General features: G+C 39.4%; 1 protein-coding gene and 1 long non-coding RNA gene across 7 annotated transcripts in view; one reads left to right on the top strand and one right to left on the bottom strand.

Annotated features, from left to right (window-relative positions):
- Positions 1–21,943, top strand: part of TMTC4 (transmembrane O-mannosyltransferase targeting cadherins 4) — a 61,442-nt gene extending 39,499 nt beyond the window's left edge. For 5 of the 6 annotated variants that reach the window (XM_074963103.1, XM_074963109.1, XM_074963137.1 and 2 more), the window contains 7 exons: positions 12,523–12,602; positions 12,804–12,911; positions 13,016–13,157; positions 13,951–14,065; positions 15,182–15,294; positions 19,748–19,817; positions 20,337–21,941. In XM_074963103.1, coding sequence (XP_074819204.1) covers positions 12,523–12,602; positions 12,804–12,911; positions 13,016–13,157; positions 13,951–14,065; positions 15,182–15,294; positions 19,748–19,817; positions 20,337–20,488 — 780 coding nt within the window. In that variant the 3' untranslated portion in view covers positions 20,489–21,941. Of the gene's footprint in view, positions 1–12,522; positions 12,603–12,803; positions 12,912–13,015; positions 13,158–13,950; positions 14,066–15,181; positions 15,295–19,747; positions 19,818–20,336 lie in introns of all 6 variants that reach the window. The other variant, XM_074963122.1, reaches the window with a different exon arrangement.
- Positions 15,715–25,790, bottom strand: LOC141993593 (uncharacterized). Its single transcript, XR_012640897.1, has 4 exons — positions 25,508–25,790; positions 24,555–24,619; positions 16,067–16,115; positions 15,715–15,775 (listed from the first exon to the last, which is right to left on the bottom strand). It is a non-coding gene; the product is annotated as an uncharacterized LOC141993593 (long non-coding RNA).
- Between the last annotated feature and the right edge of the window lie 718 nt (positions 25,791–26,508).

The following is a 26,508-nucleotide window of genomic DNA, read 5'->3' as shown; positions in this document are numbered from 1 at the left end:
TTATGGACAGGGGATGATTTCCCTTGGTGGCAGGCACTGCAGAAAACAGCCAAAGGCTGCCTTCAGAGAATCCCCTTGCAAGGCCTGACTTAGGGGGAACGCTAGGGGTGAAGCTGGAGGGGACGTGTCAGTGGTGGGCATTGGAGCCCCATAGGGCAGCCCTGAGAGGCTGCCATAACTTAAACAGGTCCCCATGGCTATCTAGGTTTTGTTCGAGGTCTCTTCAGCTCCTGGAGCAGCCCAGTATCAGGAGGGTTCAAAGGTCCCTAAAAGCCACTAATTCCCCCACATCCTTGGGCTGCAAGTTCTGTGCTGCCACTCTAAGAGGCGTAGGGCAGAATATCACCTTTTAATACTAGCGTTGATGCAGAAGCCAGAAAGAATAAAGCTTGAATTTTGACCCCAGTTGAGTTTTAGGGCAGGCAGCGAGGAGGGAGTATTTGCCGTCTCTTTATTCGTAAACTATTATGTTTTTGCCATTTCTTTTTGAAGTATAACTGCAGTTTAAATTTTATCCACCTTTTGCAAGTCCTAGTGGAGATTTCCATTGAGCAACATCCCTGTAGAAAAATACCTTACTAGCTTACAGAATTTCAGAGCTCTGTAGTCTAGAGCAGTGCCTCAGAAAATGTGGATCATGACCCCGAGATCTTGTGGCTTTGAAATATTTGAATTTCCTTATTTAAAAAATATAATATAAATATTCAACTTGGAGAAGTGAAAAATATACAAATTAATTAGAGCTATAAAGGGGTCACCTTTAAAAAGGATCTTTTGCCAACATTTACAACAAGGTGGGGTTACCTCACCTCCACTATTTCCTAATCTCAGTAAATGAAAAAAACGTGTATCTGAAGTTCTTTTGTGTGGTACCTTTAGGCAAACATCTGCTTTGTAATGATCACTTCCAGATATCTCATTCTGGAGAATTAGTACATGCTGCAAAGTATAAATAAAACATGTTCAGTCTATCTCTTTGTGCCTGTTTGCACCCTGCTCAAATTGTTCTACCATAATGGGTTTGTGAGAGAGAATGTGTGGTTAGGAAAAAGAACGAGGAGTACTTGTGGCACCTTAGAGACTAACAAATTTATTTGGGCATAAGCTTTCATGGGCTAAAACCCACTTCATCGGATGCATGCAGTGGAAAATACAGTGGGAAGATGTATATACACAGAGTTCCTACTGTATTTTCCACTGCATGCATCCAATGAAGTGGGTTTTAGCTCACGAAAGCTTATGCCCAAATAAATTTGTTAGTCTCTAAAATGCCACAAGTACTCCTCGTTCTTTTTGCTGATACAGACTAACACGGCTGCTACTCTGAAACCTGTGTGGTTAGTGTTGATTAGTGGGGAGAAGAGAATCTGGTACCCAGTCTAGAAGTCATCTTAAAATAAGGAGATGACTCTGCAGTCTTCATAGTTACAATTCCCAGTTCTGTAGCTCCCCCCTTCACCACTGGAATCATATTAGCTTTTTAGGGGTTGTTTTCATAGTAACGGATTGCCAATCACAGCATATTTTGGAAAACTACTAAAGAATGTAAAAAAACACTCGGGTATCATTATTCCATGATTGAAGAATTTTCACCCATTACCACAGAACTGTGCTACACAAGCTGAACTTTTTTTCTGTCTGTCTTTCAAATTGTTTCCTATTCTCATAATTACAAAAGTAAATACGAAAATGGGAACCAGTCATAACTGATGCTATGCTGTCTTCCTGAGACTGCAGACAACATAGCTATTAGCACTGTAACCTGACCCATTCATCTCCATGAAGTGTTAACACTGAAACTTAAGATGGCATTTAAATATCTAAATTAACTAGTTCGCTGCTTTTACTTTATTATTTTAGCAGAAACATGTAGCTAATGTGTAACCCACAATCCAAATTGCCTTCCATACCAATCTAGGTTCTAAAAGCCCCAGATGATTCTCAGTGAGCTACTGAAACCTCCAACTTCCATCTTGACTGCTCCTACAATGCAGCTGTAGGTTTTCAAAACCAAAATCTGTGGCATACTGAAAACCATAAATGTGTGGACAGCATAACATAAGTTTAATATCAAAATAAATAGCAAAGACACTGATGTTACTATTCATTTTCATGTTTAACTCACTTGAAAAAAAAATTAAATGGAGCTGCCATAGTTTTTATCCAATCTATTACACCAGACTGATGTAGAACTGAAGTCTTTGCACAGAATTTAGTTCCAGCTTGCTGTCAAGTATGCCAGGCCTTGTAAACACCCATTCACAACAGGGAATGTCTGGTGCCAAGAAACATAACAAGAATTCAAATTGTCCTGCAGAGTACTGAATCTCCTCTCTGGGACAATGGATTTAGCTGGCTCAGGAAGTGACCTTTACCTGTCCTAGCACGAGCTTTGATAAAATTGGCCCTGTGTAAACAAATAAAAGCCCCTAAGCAAGGCACAAATATTCTGATATTTTAAAAAAGGGGTCACAACAGGGAAAAGTCTGGGAATTCCATGTCAAGAGACATTTTAGACATAGGAGAAATGATTTAGAGGGAAGGGAATGCACTATAGTTTTTGGTAAAAGGTTGCTAGAAAGCACATTCAAAACTTTTGACTTTAACCTATTTGTTTGTGCACGCAATTATTTGAAATATGTTGTCAGATTGAAAAAGGATCATTTTAACCACACGTGACTATTTCGATGAACAGAATATTCATTAGTCTGAACAAAAAAAACCCTCTATTTTAAACAGTGTAGATTTGTTGAATTCAATAGACTTACTCCTCATTTACACTAGTATTAGTCAGAATCAGGTCCAATATGAGTTGTTGGAAAACACTTATTTCTGTCTACTTTTATGAATATGCATGAAAATAGCATATTCATAGTTAGCATTGCTCTGTGATTACAAGTGGGTGTTGAACAATGCAGTCTTTCAGGAAATCTCTCTCACCTGGGGCTCCCCAGAACTAGATCTCGTTGCAACACCATCCAATATGAAGAGCTGGTACTTGTGCTTGACGGGAGGGCACAGTCAGAACTTGCTGAGATACGCCCTCCTCATCCCTTGATCTTGCCTCCTGCCATACACTTATCCCCCAATGACCTGGCTCCTCAAGGTCCAGAACAGAAACGAGAGAGGCTGGTGATCATTCTTACAGCACCATCGTGGCCCAGGCAGTTATTGTTCCCTGATCTGCTCCACCTGTCTCTGTGACCACCTCTTCACCTCCCTCTGACAGCAGACCTCCTGACCCATCCCAAACTTTAAATGCTTCACCTCAGGGCTTGAAGACTCCTTGATGGATCTCAGGCGTAGAACAGGAGTGTTCTCCCAAGATTCAGACAGTACTGCTGAATAGTAGAAAACCCATCACAAGGAAAAATTACCTGCAAAAGTGGAAGCATTTCCAAGCCTGGTGTGCCCAATGGTCCACATCTCCTCTGGAGTCTCTCCTTACAATCTTTATTACCTGCTAAATTTAAAAAGCCATGGGTTTGTCAATGAACTCTGTTAAGGTTCACCTAACTGCCATTACAGATTTTCACCCCCCAATCAAAGGGTTTTCAGTTTTCGCTCATTCTACCATGATGAGATTCCTTAACTGTTTGTTCAACCTTTTCACTTACGTAAGGGAAGCTACTCTGCTTTGGGATCTTAATTCAGTCCTTAGTGCCTTAAGGAAAAAAAAACATTTCAAACTCTTGGCGAGTTTTTTGTTTCTTCATCTCTCCTTCAGAATCTCATTCCTTGTAGCCCTCTGCTGGAAGGGTAGGAGAGCTAGGAGCACTTCTGGCTGAGACCATATACGGTGTTCTATCCTATTAAGGTGACTCTGTCTCCATCCTCATTTGCTACCTAAAGCTCTTCTGACTTTCACATCAATTGCCAGTGTTTTTTTACCCAAGTGTCACACCTCCAGAGAATAAGGCTGTCTTCATGTTCTGGATGAAAGCAGGGCTCTTGCTTCTACCTTCATAGGCCTAGGCCCTTCAGGGATTCTCTTAGATTTTCTTTTGCAGAAAGATGCTAAGGACATCTGATTTCCACACAAAGATTATTGAAATGTGTTTTGGGATGCATTCTGGCATGCTATGTAGCTTTGGTGATACATTCCCCACCTAGAGCTAACTGCCCATTCCACTAGGGATCAGTCCATCTCTGTAGCCATACTAGAGAACATAGCCCTGCAAGTGTCCAAGATAGGTGTCACCTGGACAGTAGTGCACAGATTTTCCCAGCACTATGCTATCATGTATGCTTCCACTGACATGGTTTTTGGCAATACTGTCTTAAATCTGCTCTACACTTGCCTCCTCAGCACCATACTCTGTACTGAGGCACTGCTCTGACATCTGCTCACACGGAGCATCCATAGGGACAATAACTTGAAGGAGAGATTACTTACTTGTACAGAAAGTGGAGTTCTTTGAGATGTTTTGCCCCAGTGTGTGCTCCACTACCTGCCCTCCTTCCCTTCTGCTCTGGAGTCCTTGACTCTGGACTTCATGGTTGAGAGGGACCCAGAGTGGCCCCCCTCCCTGTATGCTCTCATTCCGGAGTATAAGAATATGTAGGGTGCAGACACTGCTGCCAAAACCTCTGATCAAAAGCGCATAGGTGCGGTGCACACATCCTTACATGGAGCACCCTTAGGGACAAAACATTTTGAAGAACTCCAGTTACTGTATGAGTAAGTAACTTCTCCTTATTGCTGTTCACTTTATCAGGATATTAAACCACTTCTTCCCCTCCTGAGCATTTGAGTCTGGGCTGCAGATTATCCTCTTTATAGATTTTAAAAATAACTCTCTTGGAAATGCTCAAATTGCAGACAATTTTAAGTTATGAATGTCTTGTTACTTTAGAAAACCACAAGCTGTTTCCTTCCTTTTAAGCAAAACTATAGCAATCTACGCAACACTGGTACCATGAACAATACTTATTTCTGAATAGTTTTCTCTAATAAGTACTCTAAATAAAATGTGTAGTTCTGCAAGAACACAGCCATTAAAGAGGTAGAAAATATTTACCCCTTTTTGCCTTTCAGAGGATAAATATGTCTGGCTGCAAGAATCATTTAAAACTAGTCCCGGAATTTTAACAGTTTACAGACTGCAAATTCTTTTCCTGTTGCTCAATTGTCTTTAGAAAACTCTAATTATTAAAAAATAAGAATTTTAATGAATTTATTTAATTATTAGTAACTCTTTCAAAATAATGAACAAGGAAGGTTTTTTGTTGTTCCCAAATAGCCAGTGGCTTCATAATGTCCTCTAATGGAGTAGTTTAGATGGCAATTAAGGGGCAGCTGGCTTATGTGTGTATTCGGCATCCAAAACTGGTTCACCTTGGCTCTCAATGCATGCCTGTGTCTTTCGTCTGTTTTCAAGTGGTTGCTGACAGAAACGCTCTCAGGAACATCTCTAGGATAGTGTCTGGTATTCGCCTCTCCCTTTGTCCATGCACCTACTGGGTGGTGGTTGTGCTAAGTCTGTACCTCCCGGGATTCTGCCTCCACTTCATACTGTCTCAGCCTCTTCTCCAGTGAGATTGAATCATACACCTAGGCTATTCATCACACTAATCTCTAGAATTTCACCTCATAACATCTGATGTCACCCCAGTATCTCCATAAACAGCTAGCATATAGCTTGCAGCTCTTCTGCTTTTTCAATGCAGATACCAGTTTCATTTTAGAGTTCGTAGTAATCTGGAGATTGTTTGGAACCCTTCTCTGAAAAAGTGGTGGTCCTGCATGCTCAGCATTTCCTGCTGCCTTTTTCTCATATTTTCTCCAAATGAGTACATTGTTTGCATATTCTATTTCTTTTGTTTGCCTTCTGTTGAGACAGCCTGCTCTGGAGCTGAAATTCTGAAGTTAATTGAAGCTCTAAGCTATGGAACTAGTTGCCCAAAGGCTGACTCCCAGATCCCTTCTGCTACACTCTGTTGTCTCTCTCTGGCCATGCTCAAAGTCTGCCTCATTTTGTTTACATGATCAGCAACTGTTTACCTCAGCCATCCAGTTCCTTTGCCACTTCTTTAGCACTGTCTAGCATGGTTTTGTCATTTTATTTTGACACATTCCTTTCTACTTCTACTGCTCTGAAAGAGATGGTAGTTTATATCTCATTTTCTTTTTAAAAAAAAATTAAAATAAAGGAAGAACAAATTTATTACTTTAATCCAAGTCAGACTTTCTCACTACGTAAATAAAAATACATTTTAGCAGTGTTTATTTCTAATTTGTTTTGCTGATTCACCATTTGTTTAACCTCTTATATAAGTAAGAACAAGTTGTTAAGATGGTTGGAATCTATACTAGCTTCCTTAAGATTAATTTATTTGAAACTTTCTTCTTGTTTTTCAAAACAGTGAACTATTTCTAAGCAGTTCCAAAGCCTCCATCACCATGTGGTCTGAGTTGCAGCACTGTATGTTGCTATACAGTGTTTCCAACCTTAGCAGTTTTGTTGTACGAAAAACTTCAAATTAAAGTCCCAGTGCCTGGAATCAGGTGATTATATGAGAATCTCCGCTTTCATTTTTAAAAAGTCACTAACTGCCTAATCCTCATGGAAAAACTTGAACATGTGAACCTTAGCAGTCCAAAAAGCAAATAAAAGAATTCACCATTGATTATTTCTTTAAATCTCATGTTTTCAAGCCAAATCTCATGATTTTTGAACATTTGGGTTGGCAGCAGTGCATAATGTCTGTCTTGCAACCAGGTCAGACCCTGTTTTATGCATTATTAAAGCATTTACAAAATATAAAATTAATAACTTTTAATGTTAAACATCACGAGCAGGTTAGGCCCTGTCAGAAGTTGTATCAGATTCTTCTTGTGTCAGAATTAAACTATTGCTTGGATAATTTTAAGCATCTCCTCTTCATTCATTGCATATACAAGAAAAGAGAGTAACTGAATGGAGTAACACCAAAAACATTCTGTATTCTAGAAGTTGATAAGAGGTTTAGCTTGCTATGCTTCAAAGCAGTACTGTAGAGTACAAATGCCATAGTGATGTGTGTTGTATAGAACCTAACAGAATTGAATAGAATGTGTCACACCTATACTATAAATGTTCTAAAGCACAAAATAAGTATGTTAAAGCAGTCCATAATATGCTTGCTCTGTCAGATAACAATATCCTCTCTCCTCAGATATCTCAGATGATCTAAGGAGGATATTGCTTGATATATATTGCCATCTGATATATAATCTCTCAGAATGGACTATCAGTCCCCTTGTTGGACGTTGTGCACATTCCAAAAGTAAAATGAAAAACAAACCAAATTAGATATGCAGGTTGTCGTCACTTGCAAAGTCAGAATCACTCCACTTCTTCAAAACACTATGCAAATGTTGTTACAGCAGTCTTGATACATATGTAATGGAGAACGAAGCTATAATAACACTGAATATGTACAGTGGAGAACTAATTTTCTGTACCTTACTAAAAGGGCTGGCACTGTTTCTCTTCAGTCAGCAAAAGATTTATAACTAACTGTTTAAAGATTTATTGAGCTGATCTAGAGCACATCCCTTTTATTGACTTTTTGGTGTTCTTGTCTATGCTACGCAGAATAGTTACAAATGTGGCCATGGAGTTTGACACAATTGATGTTTAGATGTCTAACTTTCTCATATGTGGACATAGTCATGTTGTCAAACCTCTAGAAGACATTCATTGCAGATGGAAAAAGGGAACCTGGGATAAGGCCAAGATTTAAACTGGATCATTTTGTCTGGTATATTATTTAGAAAATGTTTGATGAAAGGAGTTGTGCTGAAATTTTGAGCAGAAGCATCCGTATTCTTACTGCTGAAACTTCAACACTTAGGGCTAGTCTACATTATTGCACTACGTCGGTGCAGCTGTGCTGCTATAGCGTATCTGGTGAAGACGTGCTATGCTGACAGGAGCGCAATATAGACACCACTTTAAGTTGATGTAACTTACGTTGCTCGGTGGGGGGTGGCTTTTGCACACCCCTGAGCAACATAAATTGTATGGACTTACGCGGTAGTGCAGGCAAGCCCTGAGAGTCATATTAATAGATTCTGCCACCAGAAGGGCATTGTGATCATCTAATCTGACTTCCTGTATAATCCAGGCCATAGAATTTCCCTCAAATAATTTCTTTTGAAATAGAGCATAGCTTATTAGGAAAACATCCAGTCTGGAGTTAAAAATTTCCAGTGATGGAGAATCCACAACAACCCATGATAAACTGTTCCAATGGTTAATTAGCCTCACTCGTAAATTTATGATTTATTTCCAATTTAAATTTGTCTAGCTTCAACTTCTAGCCATAGGCTTTTGTTATACCTTTGTCTGTTAGAATGAAGAGCCCATTGTCAATTTTTTTTGTTCCCCAGGTAGGTACTTGTAGACTGTGATCAACACTTCTTAACCATCTTTGTTAAGCTAAATAGATAGACTCAAAGAGCTCAATCTCTGTAAGGCAGGTTTTCTAATCCTGTAATTCTGATTGCTCTTCTCTGAAAGCTCTTCAATTTATCAACATCCTTCTTGAATTCTGGACACAGTATTCCGGCAGCAGTTGCCCCAGTGCCAAATACAGAAGTAACATAACCTCTCTAATCCAACTGGAGATTCCAATTTATGCATTTTGGACACAGCGTGACACTGGGAATTCATCTTTGTGACCCTAAAATCTTGTACTCTGACTTCAGTTGTCTCCTTTATATTCATATTTGTTTACAGGGTCCTTGAAAACAACCTCACAGAAGGGGAAAGCATCACAGACTTTATGAAACTACAGTAAAGAACAAAATTGTCAGACACACAAATGAACATAATTTGTTGGGGAAGAGTCAACATGGTTTTGGTAAAGGGAAAACATGCCTCACCAATATGCTACAATTCTTTGAGGGGGTCAACAAGCATGTAGACAAAGGGGATTCAGTGGATATAATGTACTTAGATTTTCAGAAAGCCTTTGACAAGGTCCCTCACCAAAGGCTCTTAAGCAAAGTAAGCAGTCATGGGATAAGAGGGAATCCATGGATTGGTAACTGGTAAAAAGATAGGAAACAAAGGGTAGGAATAAATGGTCAGTTTTCAGAATGGAGTGAGGTAAATAGTGGTGTCCCCCAGGGGTCTGTACTGGGACCAGTCCTATTCAACATATTCATAAATGATTTGGAAAAAGGGGTAAATAGTGAGGTGACAAAATTTGGCAAAACTACTCAAGATAGTTAAGTCCCAGGCAGACTGCGAAGAGCTACAAAAGGATCTCAAAACTGGGTGACTGGGCAGCAAAATGGCAGATGAAATTCAGTGTTGATAAATGCAAAGTAATGCACATTGGAAAACATAATCCCAACTATATGTATAAAATGATGGGGTCTAAATTAGGTGTTACCACTCAAGAAAGAGATGTTGGAATCATTGTGGATAGTTCTCTGAAAACAGCCACTCAATGTGCAGCTGCAGTCAAAAATGTGAACAGAATGTTGGGAATCATTAAGAAAGGGATACATAATAAGATAGAAAATATTATATTGCCTTTATAGAAATCCATGGTATGCCCACATCTTGAATACTGCATGCACGTGTGGTCACCCCATCTCAAAAAAGATATATTGGAATTGGAAAAGGTTCAGAAAAGGGCACCAAAAATGATTAGAGGTATGAACGGATGCCATATTAGGAGAGATTAATAAGACTGGGACTTTTCAGCTTCAAAAAAAGATGACTAATGGGGGAGATGATAGTGGTCTATAAAATCATGACTGGTATAGAGAAAGTAAATAAGGAAGTGTTACTTACTCATAACACAAGAACTAGGGGTCACCAAATGAAATTAAAAGGCAGCAGGTTTAGAACAAACACATTTTTCACACAATACACAGTCAACGTGTGGAACTCTTTGCCAGAGGATGTTGTGAAGGCCAAGACTATAACAGGGTTCAAAAAAGAACTAGATAAATTCATGGAGGATAGGTCCATCAATGGCTATTAGCCAGGATGGGCAGGGATGGTGTCCCTAGCCTCTATTTTCCAGAAACTGGGAATGGGCAATAGGGGATGGATCACTTGATGATTATCTGTTCTGTTCATTCCCTCTGGGGCACCTGGCATTGGCCACTGTTCGAAGACAGGATACTGGGCTAGGTGGACCTTTGGTCTGACCCAGTATGGCTGTTCTTATGTTTATTTAGAATATAAATAAAGTGTCCCCTTAATATCAGATTTGATCATTGATTTTCTTTCACAACTGAAAGGAAAGATGGTTGTACTCATGAGCAGACATTACTTTGTTGGAGAAGGAATAAAATGTAGTATACCATATAACCTGTGTTCCAACTGAAGGATGTGTGTGGTTTTTTGTTTTTGTTTTTTTTAAATAAAATGTCATATTGCCACTTTTACTGCCCTTTGCTGAAAAAACAGAGGAATCAGTTGGATAAAAACATTGCTTTTGGGTAGGGGAATAACACTGTTTCTCTCTCAAGCACTGTGTTTCAAGCACTGTGTATCATAGAATATCAGGGTTGGAAGGGACCTCAGGAGGTCATCTAGTCTAACCCCCTGCTCAAAACAGGACCAATCCCCAACTAAATCACCCCAGCCAGGGCTTTGTCAAGCCTGACCTTAAAAATATCTAAGGAAGGAGATTCCACCACCTCCCTAGGTAACGCATTCCACTGCTTCACCACCCTCCTAGTGAAAAAGTTTTTCCTAATATCCAATCTAAACCTCCCCCACTGCAACTTGAGACCATTACTCCTCGTTCTGTCATCAGCTACCACTGAGAACAGTCTAGATCCATTCTCTTTGGAATCCCCTTTCAGGTAGTTGAAAGCAGCTATCAAATCCCCCCTCATTCTTCTCTTCCGCAGACTAAACAATCCCAGTTCCCTCAGCCTCTCCTCATAAGTCATGTGTTCCAGTCCCCTAATCATTTTTGTTGCTCTCTGCTGGACGTTTCCAATTTTTCCACATCCTTCTTGTAGTGTGGGGCCCAAAACTGGACACACTACTCCAGATGAGGTCTCACCAATGTCGAATAGAGGGGAATGATCACGTCCCCCGATCTGCTGTCAATTCTCCTAGTTATACATCCCAAAATGCCACTGGCCTTCTTGGCAACAAGGGCACACTGTTGACTCATATCCAGCTTCTTGTCCACTGTAACCCCTAGGTCCTTTTCTGCAGAACTGCTGCCTAGCCATTCGGTCCCTAGTCTGTAGCGCTGCATGGGATTCTTCAGTATCAATCTACTGTACAACAGTATTCAGTTATATTGCCTGCTTGATACTTGTTTGTATTGATTTCCTAATCCCACTGGTATATTATGCAAAGATAACTATACAGGGTCAGATCTTTGGCTAGTATAAATTGGGGTAGCTCCATTAGCTTCAGTGGTGCCGTGCTGGCTTATATCAGCTGTACAGTAGACCCTCAGTATCTCTAAAATACTACAGTACATTTTTAAATTACACCTTTCCAATCACCCAGCTCTTAGAGAGCATTGTGCTGTTACACAGCTGTAAGGAATTTTTCTCCTAGAGCTATTAATATAAGATAATTACCTGTTAAGACTGGTAAAGGAGTGTGTGGGCATAATATAATAGGTCATTTCCAGTTAACATCTTGCTTTTAGTACTGATTTGACAATGAAATGCTACATCAGCTCATAAATGTTTAAACAGGAAACAAAAGTGCTCTTCTGGAGCATGCGTGCATATTCCCATTGAAGGCAGTTGTTTCTGAAGGCAGAATTTAAAATATTGTAGTCTGTCAAATTATTAAAGGTTAGATTTTTTTTTCTGGCCGTCACCCAGGTGCACAGTGGGTAGGGGACAGTATCAGGAGCTCCCCTTGAGCACCAAACCAAGCAGAATTGCAACTCTGGGGCTCAGTGGCAGGAAGGTATTACTCTGTTCTTACTCCCCTCGGAGGACACAAGGGTGGCCAGGAAGCTGGTCCATGGGTCTCTTGTGCAATGGCCAGTAGAGCTGACTGGCTGGCAACATGGAAGAAGTAAGTTGTACTTCATCAGTGTCTGTGTGTGCCTGGGAGCCTGTTGGTGCTCTTGCTGCCCTTTGAAATGGGCTATGCCTACATGGTGCAATCTAGCTGTTAATCAGGCTGGAAAATAGCTTCTCATTAATGTACCTCTTATTTCCCCCATCCTAAAAGGGATAATCTCACAGAAGGTGATGTGACTTCATTGCAATATCAGGAAGCAAAGAGACTTGCTAATCGTAGCTGGTATAAGTATCCCTACTTGTCCATTTCTTCATCAGACTTTTTTGTGCCCTCTTCATGATAGTCCATATCTCAGGAACCAACTGGAACCTTTCCCATCCCTGACTGATAGGAAGGGGGAAAGAAGTCTTAAAAGCGTGAAAAAAAGAAAAGTAGCCATTGAAAGATTCAGCACTGAAAGCAATGAATACTGATTTTGCAGCCAGAAACTGTAGCAACTTGGTCCCACTATATATCTGACTGTCTGGAACATTTGGATAAATTTTTTTATCTGTCTTTTCAGGTGCACTACAATGTTGGCAAAAACTTGGCTGATAAAGGCAACCAAACAGCTGCAATCAAATACTACAGGGAAGCTGTAAGGTATTTTCAATTTATTATTTCACTAAGCTATCCTAAAAATTATTTAATTTCTCAGGCATAGTAAGACTGAGAAAATGTTGACTTTGGGATTTCAGCTGCAAAATGTTGCAGTGTCACATAACTAATCATCCAGCTGAAAGGAAAGGGAATGACTACAGTACCTTGTTTCCCTATGAGTAACACATTTCTCTTATATTCTAGGTTGAACCCCAAATATGTACACGCCATGAACAACCTTGGAAATATCTTGAAAGAAAGAAATGAGCTCCAGGAAGCAGAGGGGCTGCTCTCCTTAGCTGTACAAATACAGTACGTTAAAAGAATGGCAAGCATTGTTGCATCAATTCACAACAAACAGTACAATGGGATCTTATATTCCATATGCTAAAATGTATTTTAAAATTTTTGCCTAGGCCTGATTTTGCTGCTGCATGGATGAATCTAGGAATAGTACAGAATAGTTTAAGAAGGTTTGAAGAGGCAGAGCAAAGCTACTGGACTGCACTTAAACACAGGAAAAAATACCCAGATTGTTACTACAATTTAGGACGGTTGGTAAGTGGTTTTTTTTTTTCTGTTTAATGAAATTGTGGCATATGATTAAAAAGTTATTTAAATTGTCATAAAGCAGAATTTACACTGAAAATCCAGCTGTTGCTCAACACTGACAATAACTCAGATTTGCTTGAGTGTAGATTGTGGGTGATCTCATGTTTTATAACACCATCTCTTGTCAATCCCCAAGCTACCTCTCCCTCATCTACAAAAGAGGCATGCTTCCTGAGTTTGTCATTACTTTTTCATATAAAAACATATAAATACAAATATATTGGGGAAAAATCTAGCTTCTATGCTTCACAAAGTTACCTTTTTCTCCAGGAGATAATTACTAGTCACTTTTCAAAATCTTGGCTTCAATTCTAAAAAAAATTAGTATATTTCAACAACCTGTTGTGTAACAGAGCTATACCAAAAAGAAAAAAAAAGTTCAATGCAGATTGGTCTCAATATTTTATTTAGATTTCAAAAAAAAATATGTGTATGCCCATCCTTTTCCTCTAGGCACATGTATATCTAAAAACCATAAACAAGTCATACCAGAAAAGCAAAGGAAAATATGAATTTTTCATAAAAAGGGATTATCTCTAAAGATTTAAAAATACCACCACTCTTCAATGCACCCTTGTCTGCTGAATGGGATAGCATTCTGATACTACATACATGTTTCAGAAAAAAGACCCTGGGGAACAATGAACAGGACACATGAGTATCTCTGTACCATCTTTAGCATGAACTTTATGACAAAAGCAAAGCAGGATGTAATTACTGTGGATCGCCTTACTTTCAGTATGCAGATTTGAATCGCCACATAGATGCATTGAATGCATGGAGGAATGCTACAGTTCTGAAACCAGAGCATAGTTTAGCTTGGAACAACATGATTATATTGCTTGATAATACAGGTACAGTACATTAATGGTTTTGATGGTTACTTACATAACAGCTCTTATAAACCTTGAAGCTAGCAAGAATACCAACCTGACTCAGAGACTTTTAGGGATGTTTATGAAAAAAAATGGAGGATGCCTGGACATCTCTCTCCCCTGCTCCCCTCACCCCAAAGAAACCAGGACCTCTCTCTCCTCACTCCCTAGAAAAACAGGGATCTCTTTCCCGCCCCTTCCTGTCTGTGGCCAAGGTGGGGGCCTGCCCCCCACCATTGTGTCCCCGACTTCTACCCCCTAACAGGGAGAAAAGGAGAATTGGCACTAGGAAAGCTGCCCTCCTGTGCCACCTAGGGCCCATAATTACCTTGGTCAATTCCAGGTGTGGACCTCCTTCCCAAGAGGATGATACCCTTTCTTTTCTCCCTCCTCTGTCACATTCCCTCTCCTGCTCCTCCTCTTCCTCTCCCACAGCCTATGCAGTGAGGGTCTGATAGGAAGCAAATCACTGCAACTGTCAGTGGAATTTGGGGTCCTGGATTCACCACCCAAGCCACAGGCTGCGTGTTGTGCTCTAACTGCTCTGTATGCTGGCGTGCTCTAGGTAGCTAGTGCGCATTAACATAGTCTGGCAGGCTCCACGTGGGACAGTTAGAGTGCAACACACAGCCTGTGGCTTGCGTGGTGAATCCAGTCAGGCAATAAAAATTCCCGCAACCAGTCCTTGACTTTTACTAAAAATAGCCTGGTTGGGGAGGAAGCACAACTGCGCTGCCGGGGCTTGCAGCTGTTCCAGCCCCATCACTGGTCCTGTGCAGGGGCTGACTACCACTGCTCCTGCCCCGGGGGGAGAGGGCTGACCCAACCCAACCCCATCCCACCCCAGCTGCTGCTCTGGTGGCCGGGGACTGCTGTTCCGGCGGCCCTGGGAATGGCAGCTGCTCCAGTCCTGCCCCAGAAGAAGTCCCGGAGGTCCCAGAAAGTCACGGAATCCGTGGCCTCTGTGACAGAATCATCGCCTTATTTATAATACAGTATACATATGCTCACAGTGTGGAAGTAGCTAAAATATTAGCTATGTTAAAAGTTATCTTTTCTTTCCCTTCTCTCCTTCGTCACGGTATGGGCTCCCAGGGAATTTAGCACAAGCTGAAGCAGTTGGAAGAGAGGCCCTGGAACTGATACCTAATGATCATTCTCTTATGTTTTCTTTGGCAAATGTACTGGGAAAATCACAGAAATATAAGGTATGTAAAGGGGGAAGTGATCTGAATGTTTGCATTTAAAAGTGAAATCTGTGGGAGGAAGGCACTGGACTGTGACTCAGCAGTTCAGGGTTCAGTGTCACACTGTGCCACAGAACTCCTGTGAGACATTGGGCAAGATACTTAATCTCTCTATGCCTCAGTTTCCCAAATGTAAAATAAAGATAATTCCTTAACACCCATTGTGTCATGAGAATAAATCTGTAAATACTTGGGGGCATCCAATCACTGTGGTGTGTACTTTGAAAGAGAGCCAGATAATGAATTTAAGTCTAGATAGGACAGGACCGAAAGAACCAACCAGTCCTTGTACTTGGACATAAAGAAAACTTCTGCAAATAAGGGGGTAAACACAATTCATCTGGTAAGTGTTAGACATTTGTTTCTGAAAAGTAATTGACTGCCGCATGTAATGAGAATCAGTCTCTTGATTAAATATTCTCATCAGTATTTGCCACGATTCCTACAGCATGAAGGAGAAATAAAATGCACATTAACAGGAGACTACATAATGGAAGGGCAGCAAGGAAAAAATGCAATTAACTTTTCCATTTGGTCTCATTTTCTGTAATGGGTAGTTTAGGAGCAAGCTATCAAAGTCAACTCATGCATCTGTGGAGTGTTTTGTAAATGGATCAGCAGTGGCACACAGCTCTACGTATGTGTCACAAAGGGTCTGAGTTATGTTTGCTTGTTAATGAGCCAAAAGTTAGTCTTATTTTGTGGAATCACTGACCAAGAATAAGCCACCTACTGTGAATAACTGTAGTTGTCCTCACTGCCTCTATATTCATCCTCCTCATCTGCAATGTAAGTGACAGGAAGAGATGTATAATCTGGAAGCTTTTTGAATTCCTCATATAAAAAATGTTTGCTCCACTAAGATCCTTTGATTTGTAGCAATAACATAGCACTGAAGTAACATCCTGAATATATCTTGAATGAGAAGCATTTATGACCTCTAGACCTTTCAGGATAGAGATATATATTTTTTTCACCGATTACAGTGTCAGGTGATATTTATCTCCATTTTCTTGCCCTTTTCCAGGATGATGAAACCGAGCCATGTATCTAAGCTATCAAGTTTGCTGTAGTTGTCACAGGAGAAGTGCACTTTCAGAGAGGACTTAAAAGAGGGGAGTTGCTTTGATGACCAGCTCAGGAAAGCCATTCTGTTTGGAGTGGGGTAGTATGGAAGAAATTACAGAGATGGTTGTGGGAGAAAATGGGGTTCTGAGATTAGCATTGTTAGTGGAGTGGAGGGAACCAGAAAGTGGTAGTGGGAGAGAATGTGATGAGAAGCTCAGTATGATCAGTGGGGAAGTGTGGAGTTATGTAGGGCCTTAAAAGGCACTAATAGGCAACTTGAACTTGATGTGGTGTAGCAGGGGATAGCAAATGGAGAGATTCAAAGAAGGGACTGATGAGGTTTGTTCAATAGGGAAGGAAAATGATCTTAACAGCTACGTTCTGTATGGACTGGAGGGGAGGAATGTAGGCATCAGGAAGGCTAGGGATCAGTAGGTTACATGGGAGATGATGAGAGCCTCGACAAGAGTTCTAGCTGTAAGGACAGAGAGAAAGAGATGTATCTCCGAGATCTCTTCTAGGGAAAAGATTCAAGATTAGAACGTGTCAAGTGCCTAGACATGTTGAGTGAAATTTGTGTTGGGGAGAAAGACTGAATGATGATATGGCTTCCAGCACTTAATGGATAGATATTCTCATAAATAATGTGTCTGCATAAGGATTGCTAAGGTGTCAGTTCTGCCCTTGAAGCACACTAAGCATGTTTTTTCAATCCATATTCCTTTTGAAGCAGTCTGTTGATTTGGAAATGTCTTGCCAGCTTGAAAGCTAGGTTTTCTTTCAATATGACTGCAGCAATGTTCCCTGTAGTTTCAAATTCGCTATGCATTTTTCCAGAACGGATGACTTACAGAAATGTAACTCCTAAGCATACGAAAGATGGAACTTCTTAATTGAGACCTGGTTTTAGCAAATTAGTTTCCCTTCCTTTTTGAAATGAACAAAGCAACTACAGATCTCGGAAGCCATCTCTAATGCTTTGAAACTGTGTGTATATAATATGTTTATCCACAGTGTTTTTGTTCTAGAAATACAAGATGTTAGCCCCATTGGCTAATTCAGTGGGTCTCCATATTTGAGGTAAAAACAAACTCGTTTTGTGCTGCAACTCTGGCAGCAGATGGAATATGCAACATGCTTTTTTCAAAGCCTTTGCTACACACAGTGCTGCAAGTATCCTGACAACATTTAATTTAAAGATTTGGCTGTCCAGACCAACTGAAATATTGCCCAGTGTACTGAAATGTTTATTTAATGCAATGGGATATTCTTCAAACTGCCTTTAATCATCTGATGCTCGTCGACTAACTGCTGAGCAAAGCAATGGCAATAAAATCTTTTCAATAAGTATGTGCCAGAAGGCATATGGTAATGGGAGTCAGCTGCAAATGTGTTTTATTAAGTTTTCTGGAGAACACCATGCACAATAACTGTAATCTATAATACTTGGATAGAGGAGGAGTGAGTTCCTGTGTTTGTTGCTCCTACTGTGTGGCTGGTGACAATTTATTGAAAGACTGGGTTAACTGGGCAGCAGCTTATCTGTGCACTCTGATGGCTGTATCTTCACAATGGAAAAAGTAGAAGTCTACTTTTTAACTGAAATCTTAGAATTTCCAGCATATTGGATAATGCAGCAAAGATTGCAGCAAGATTCCAACATTGTGGGAAGTGTGACTTTATTAATCTTTAACTTTTTTCCTGCTTCTGCTGTTAGGGCAAGTTTGTTTGGAGGATTTTGCTGTGTGTGTATGTGTAATGAACTTGGAGACAGATGGAGATGCCAATCCTGCCACCAAAGGCCTGTTTTCCCCACTTGAGAGAATTCAGATGCATGGTTCAGTAGCTTGTTCCCATGTAAGGATAGAGTAGGCCTTCATGGCTGTGGTTTATAAAACTTTTCTCACAGGACAGCCTGTATTTGGTTTTTGGGCCTAAGATGTTAAGGCCTCCTACACCAGACAATCATCTAGGAAGTAATGGCCTTTCCTGAGGTGCACTGGACTGTAACTGTGTATTAGGGTATGCCTACACAACAGCTGGAAGGTACAATTCCCAGCGTGGGTAGACTTAGACATACATGCTAGCTCTGCTCAAGCTAGCACCAAAAAATAGCAATGTGGCTGAGGTAGCACAGGCAATGCCTTGGGCGAGCTGCCAAATACATACCCAGGGGGTTGGGCGGGATTATACTCTTGCAGCTTGCCCAAACGAGTGCCCATGCTGCGGCAGCTACGCTGCTATTTTGAATGCTCCAACTTGAGCGGAGCTAGCACGTCTGTCTGTCCACACTTATCTACGCCCGCGGACTCAAGGAACACGAAACGTACCACTTACAGCTGGCCTTTTCTCTCTAAGTCTTTTGCCTGGGAACTGAGCTAGAGACTGTCCAAGAATCTAAAATGTACAGCAGCACAGAAACTACCTAAAATTACCCTTCTAAAATACCTGAACTTAACTTTTTCTTTTTTAACATGATTTTTAACAAGGATTCTCTGGACACAGAGCAAAGGTCTCTACACTGGCAGCTAGCATGGGGAAGACAAAACTTGAAGTGGTTAAGAAACTGACCAGATTCTTATAATCTTGGCTCTGAACATTTGGTGCCATGAGAGGCCTTTGCTTTTCTAAAAGGTTCCCAAATGTCATCAATGCTGCGGGCACATCCCACAAGTGGGAATATTCAGAGGACACTTGTAGATGTAGTGATTTTTTTTTTTCAGTGATTTGTAGTTTTTATATTTTAAAGTAGAGGTACTGTTCCTCAATGTGGATTATATTCAGACCTCAGCTTCAGATGTGTTTACTGTAACTGTGTTTTAATAAAATTAAGAAGTGGTTAATTTTTAGAACAGTGGGAAGAATGACAGGTTTCCGAGTAACAGCCATGTTAGTCTGTAACTTAAAGGCAAAAGCTTTTGCTGAAAACTTAAAAACAGTACAAAATAGAACATTATCTTGGGCCAATAACAAGCAGGGAAAACTTCTACCTAAAAGGTGAATATTTTGAAACATTAGGAATATTGGGAAATTTGATTAAAATGTACACTGCTTTGCAAACTTAACCACAGTGGGTACTGCTAGTTGCTTGCTATAATAGTAGAAGCCTGTGATATGTTGGTGCTTGTGTAGTTTATATTTAGTGGAGGCTGCAGCCACCAGAGAGCAACAAGTTCAGACAGTGCTCTATATAACATTGTGGGGAGGTAATGTATTGTATAGATGAAAAAATATGGCTACAACTCTAATACAATTTGTGAAGTCTTTGTGGTGCTTGGGTGCACTTTGCATTTTGTGTACTACACGAGTAACCTATACTGTTGACATCTTCTTCCAAATTATTCAGGAATCTGAAGCTTTGTTCCTCAAGGCAATTAAAGCCAATCCAAATGCAGCCAGTTATCATGGTAATTTGGGTAAGAACCTTTCTAACTCCTCAAGAGCAAACTTTTATCAAATGTGCTGTTTGTTCCCTTATGTTCACTGTGTATAAAAAAGTTTTGAGACTGTTCCTGCTGGGTGGATTTCTGTTCTGACTAATTTCTAGAAAGCCATCAAGGAAATGGGGCATCAAAAACTAAAAGCTGTCACATGGTATGATAGATCAGATAGGTTGAACGTAGTAGTCCAGAGATGGCAGAACTTCAGTGGCTGCAAATTGATTCATTTGAGCTATTCTTGTAAATCTTTATGAGCTCATATAAATACAGTAATTTATGGCTACAACATATTTCATTCCTCTGTCATTCCATGGCTGGTTCTTTCCCCAAGCTCTGCTCCTGCAGCTGGCAGAAGAACAAACTACTACTGTGCCACTAACCAGCAAAAAAACCACTTTATTGGAAACAAATGCTTTAATGTTGTTTTCCAAGCGATTGGCAATTTGCACATTATTCAACAATACTGCTAATGAAAACTACTCATTGCTGTTTCAGCTGTGCTTTACCATCGCTGGGGAAATCTTGACTTAGCCAAGAAACACTATGAAGTCTCTCTGAAGCTTGACCCTGCTGCACCCGGGACCAAGGAAAACTACAGCCTCTTAAAAAGAAAACTGGAACAATTGCAAAAGAAAGGCAATGTCTGATGTTTCTTTTTAGGCTGTCAGCGCATGCTGTATACCTTTAATGTTACAGGGCTACTTTTAACTATTTAAGGGATTCAGTCACAGAGTTTTAAAAATAATAATTACAGCACCACTAATGCACACTCAAATGCTTGATTTGGTCTTACATTGGAAATGTATCTTTTTTTTTTTTTCAGTTGACTCAACTGTAGATTCTAAAATTTCAGCTCAAGAATGTTCTTTTCTGTTTTTGTTTTTTGAAATCTTTAACTGTTTTTAAACCCCATTAAATACACTGCCATGGGTATGTGAAATTTAATGTAGTGTGGAGTTTCACAACACTACTTCACAACACTATAAGTAAATAGAAAGTTTATTTTCATATGCAGTTGACTCATTCATCTGACTTTTAGTATCAGTGTAGAATACTAAAATGGAGAAAGTGACTCTGAAGAAATGGCACTGTCCTACTTGAAAATGTGATCCCTTACACGTATGCAGAGTCATAGATATTCACTTCAGAGAGTGAAGTGGATTCCAGTCTATATAGCACATCAACAGAATGGTTAATCATTACAATTGTAGGTCCAAATTCTGACTAAGTTTGTGCCTGTGCAAACCCGTTGACAGCAATGGGGTTGGCAAAGGTGTAAATGAGGCCACAATTTGACAAGCGTAGGGTTATCAGCCATATGTGATGGTGCACTCGGTCAAGGGTGGAAGGACCCCAGGGACAGAAAGTCTTCCCAGAACAATGTAGTGGTACAAGTGGGCAGCACTGGCTAAGGAGTGAGTGTGGCCGTGGTACAGGAGGTGCACTGATGCAGCCTTTTCCCAGTCAGCCTCTGCTGGCAGGACTCCCTTAGCAGCCATTAAAATTGTCTTAACTCTTGTGGCAGGATGGTGGGGCAAACACAGTCAACCCTATGCCCCGGGTTAATCCTTATCTTCTTGGGCATAGCAACTCCCACTGGTTCAGGAAGTTGCAACTTGGAGTTCCTGCATCAGGGATGAACCAAGCACAAAGCCACAAAGAAACAGACCTGCAGAATCCCTTCTACTGGCACATGAACCATAAGAAATCCAGATTCGCTTTCAGATCTCAGGGTGAGTTCGCTGAAGTGGCAATTAGGGGAAAAAAGCATCTTTTAATTAATAAACACAGAAATATTATATGGAAATGACTGAGACATTTGTACAACACCACTTTTGGAGCATGCTGCACTTTAAACTAGGGTTTTGAGTTAACTCATACAATTAACTCAAAAAAATCGCGATTAATGGTGTTCTTCTGTTAAACAATAGAATACCAATTGAAATGTATTAAATATTTTTGGATATTTTTGTACATTTCCAAATATGTTGATTTCTATTATAACACAGAATACAAAGTGTACAGTGCTCACTTTATAGTATGATTTTTTTATTACAAATATTTGCACTGTAAAACGATAAAAGAAATGGTATTTTTCAAATCACCTCATACAAGTACTGTACTGCAATCTTTGTCATGAAAGTGCAACTTACAAATGTAGATTTTTGTGTTACATAACTGCACTCAAAAACAAAACAATCTAAAACTTTAGAGCCTACAAGTCCAGTCAGTCCTACTTCTTGAGCCAATTGCTAATACAAACAAGTTTGTTTACATTTACGGGAGATACTGCTGCCTGCTTCTTATTTACAATGTCACCTGAAAGTGAGAACAGGCCTTCGCATGGGACTTTTGTAACCAGCATTGCAAGGTATTTATGTGCCAGATATGCTAAACATTCATATGCCCCTTCATGCTTTGGCCACCATTCCAGAGGACGTGCTTCGATGCTGCTGATGCTCGTTTAAAAAAAAAAACGCTTTTAATTAAATTTGTGACTGAACTCCTTGGGGGAGAATTGTATGTCTCCTGTTCTGTTCTATCTGCATTCTGCCATATATTTCATGTTATAGCAGTCTCAGATGACCCCAACACATGTTTGTTTTAAGAACACTTTCACAGCAGATTTGACAGAATGCAAAGAAGGTACCAATGTGAGATTTCTAAAAATAGCTACAGCACTGGACCCAAGGTTTAAGAATCTGAAGTGCCATCCAAAATCTGAGAGGGACGATGTTTGGAACATGTTTTCAGAAGTCTTAAAAGAGCAACACTCCGATGCGGAAACTACAGAACCCAAACCATCAAAAAAGAAAATTAACCTTCTCTTGGTGGCATCTGACTCAGATGATGAAAACGAAGATGCGTCGGTCCGCTCTACTTTGGACCGTTATCAAGCAGAACCCGTCATCAGCATAGACGCATGTCCCCTGGAATGGTGGTTGAAGCATGAGGGGACATATGAATCTTTAGTGCATCTGGCATGTAAATATCTTGTGATGCTGGCTACAACAGTGCCACGCAAACGCCTGTTCTCACTTTCAGGTGAAGTAAAAAAGAAGCGGGCAGCATTTTCTCCTGCAAATTGTAACCAAACTTGTTTGTTTGAGCGATTGGCTGAAGTAGGACTGAATGGACTTGTGGACTCTAAAATTTTACATGGTTTTATTTTTAAATGCAGTTATTTTTGTACATAATACTACATATGTAAGTTCAACTTTCATAATAAAGAGATTACACTACATTACTTGTATTAGGTGAATTGAAAAATACTATTTTGTTTTTTACAGTGCAAATACTTGTAATCAAAAATAACTATAAAGTTAGCACTGTATTCTTTGTATTCTGTTGTAATTCAAATATATTCTATTCAATTCAATGTGTTTGAAAATGTAGAAAACATCCAAAAATATTTAAATAATAGTAAAATACCATTTAACAGTGTGATTAATTGTGGTTAATTTTTTAATCGCTTGACAGCCCTACTTTGAACTTTTAATTAGCAGCACAGAGGAGGGAGCCAAATGCTGTTCGTGTGCTGGTATTTACATAGCTCAACATAATGTTGCTGCTTCTGTAAATATTTATCTTTTTAAAAAGAAAGTGGAAAAACAATCTATTGGATGTGAGAATTGAGAGATTTGACCTCCTCTCTCTCCATGTTCCTGCATTCTGTATTTTTTTTTCCATAGGAAGAAATTGATTCATGCAATATTTGCAGCTTTCCTAACTTGTGTGGTAATATTGTACAGGCAGTTCTGATATATTCTTAATATACCACTCACCTAAATATGAAACTGTTTAAAATGTAAGGCAAATGTCTGCCATAGTACAGAATATTACATGATCTTGCCCCTCTGAATACCATGTAAATGTTTTGCTTGGAAAAGAGTGCCACATTTGGAACTAAAATACAAGTGGCAAGTTTTTATAGATTTTTATATTCTGTCCTACAGCTCAGCCTAATATGCATCAAATGTAGAAGGCATTGTGTTAAATAGGCTTCTAGACCCAAAAAAAAAAAAAAAAAGGATTTTGTTATGGAAACTGGTTTCTAGCAGACAAAAGAAATGACTTCACAAAAACAAGCCATATTTGTTTATTCACAATGTCTGTTGTAATTGAGTTCTAAATCATTATTCTTGTCATGTAGTTCACATGTATGATCATCCTTATTGGCATGTACTGTTTGTTTTGGATTAATCCAATAGATCAATATTATACTTAGGGCACGAAAACTCTGCATTTCATTATGCAGCAAACCCATTACATGCACTTGTCTGGGGATGCTGACTTGTCCTCCTACTCTGAGTTTCTGATGGATTGGGCTTCCTATTTTGTACTCTTAGTATTTTAAAATGTTTATTTACTCTTCTAGTACCAACCCCATGATCTCTTCTTGATTTATATTCAGGCTATTTAATATCACTTAACTTTTTATTGGTCTTCATTGTTTTAATTTATAATTAATTATTTAGTGCAATAAAAATGAAAGGTAATCACTTATATCAATTTAATAGCAATGGTACACTTTTAGCAGAGTATGTCGGAGCTCAACTGGCTTCTGAAGAACTAATGTACAAGATTCTGTTTATATAAAATACCCCATAAATCTTTCAAGAACTCTAAATATCTTCCACTTTATCCTCTCAAACAACTTAGTAATGCAACTCATTCAATGTATTAGGCCTATTAAAGTATTTATGAATTTACCTTTTTAAAATGTTTAATTTTCCACACCTGGTAACTAACTCCTGAGTCAGTATAGAAAATATTGCCTGCAAGAGAAAAAAGATGTAAAGAGAGGGGTTTCACAGGAAGGAGATTTTATAAGCTTAGACCCATTTGTTTTTTAAATTTTCTTTCCACTATTGCTAATTGATAATATCAATATAGAATATTACTATTGCTAATTTCTCCTTGCCAGCTGATCAATCCTTTCCTATTTGATTATGCAGTGAAGTCATAAATCTATATTTGTGACATTATATTAATTTCCATAGCAATAGATTGTGAGGTCACAAGTGCTTGGTCACTTCACTGTTCACTCATTTAAACAAAATTAGGAAGAAAGAGCAAAGGTAGGCAGCATGCTCCAATGGATAAAGCACAAGATTAGACATAGGGTCTGTACGCTACTGCTACTGTTAATCACTGTAATTTTGATTTACTCACATGTGGAAACATTTCAAAAGCATCCACTAACTTTGAGAGCCTCTATTTTTGAGTGTCCAACTTCTCATATTTACGGCCTGACTGTCGGGATGTGCTGAGCACTTGCTGTTCCTGTTGATTTTAACTGCAATTGTATTTATTATATCTGAAGATGAAGCCCTAGGTGTCTGTTTGGACATTGTGAAATTGAGGCACTCAGCTTTTGAAAATGTTGGCTTTACTGTCTCCCAGCTATACTGTATGCATCTGTAAAACTGGAACCAACTACATTTGTTCGGCACCTCTGTAAAAATAGTTGTGATCTAAGGATGAAAACCTCCTTATTTAATATAAAAAATGACTAGCCAAATGAATTGGTTTGTGTACATATTCTCCCCATGCTACAACATCAGGCTCTTAGGATACATATAGTTCCTACAATTCATTATAACAATGAAAGAATCTCAGAAGAATTTGAATCATATCAAAGCATCCCACACAGCCAACTATACCTGTGATACGAAGTCATTTTCCATCTTCATGTGCAGTTGTTCTTTCCTTCCAAGGAAATCCCCTACTGGTTAAAGTTTCTTCAGACTTAACTCCTCTTCCTGTCCTCTTCAACTAGTCTCCTGAGCCTGAGGTCTGGATTCCTGAAACTCCTGGTGTTTCATCTTTATGGGTACACATCCTTATCGTGTGCGTCCCTTGCATCAAGAATCCTACAAGTATTGTTGAGCTCAGGCCGAATGTGATATGAGCAACAGGTACACCTGGGGAGGTCAGATGGCAACAGTAACTGGATGAGGGAATGAGATTGTAAAAAACAAGTGAAGGAAGAAAGAAATCAAAGTTTGGGGTTGTGTCTTTTGTGGAGGTTTGTTACGGGGGGGATGGGGTTACTGTTCACACAAAGGTTTGGCTACCCAAAAGAATCGCAAGTTCAGACTAGGAGAGTTTATTTTCTGAACTAGTTTTACCTATTGCTAGGTTATATATGATCATGTTGTATTTTAGTAAAGTTGTCATTTATTTCATTGTGTCCAATTTTACACTAGTTTAAAAGTAATCAAGCAGATAACGGTAAATCTGTAAAGCTCTTGATGGGTTTTTTTTAGTTTAAAACCCTGTCCTTTGGAATTCCAAGCTCTAAATTGTAGCATATTGCTAAAAGAATAAAATGTTTGAATTAAAAACATCTAAATATTTTATTTAGATGTTGATTCCTTTGTGCATACCAGATTTCTAACAAGCATAGCTACGTCTGCTGATTCAAACATGATCCTCATTTTCAGTGAGCGAGCAGTACTTGTATTTTCAAAGTCCTTTAGATGAATCTCTTAAATGTGCCCTCTACTAACAAATCTTTTGTAATATGAAAGACCATAATCCACTAGGAATGAAAGTGAGAATACAAATGAAATTTGCTATAGCATAAAGGTTAAGTACTGTACACCTGCTACTTTTAAAGACACAAATACCTGTAGCTGCATGAGTCATGTACTGGAGGATT

Source organism: Natator depressus, chromosome 1 (genome assembly GCF_965152275.1).
Source record: "Natator depressus isolate rNatDep1 chromosome 1, rNatDep2.hap1, whole genome shotgun sequence".
Classification (NCBI taxonomy): Eukaryota; Metazoa; Chordata; order Testudines; family Cheloniidae; genus Natator; species Natator depressus.
This window is presented reverse-complemented; position numbering and strand designations above follow the sequence as displayed.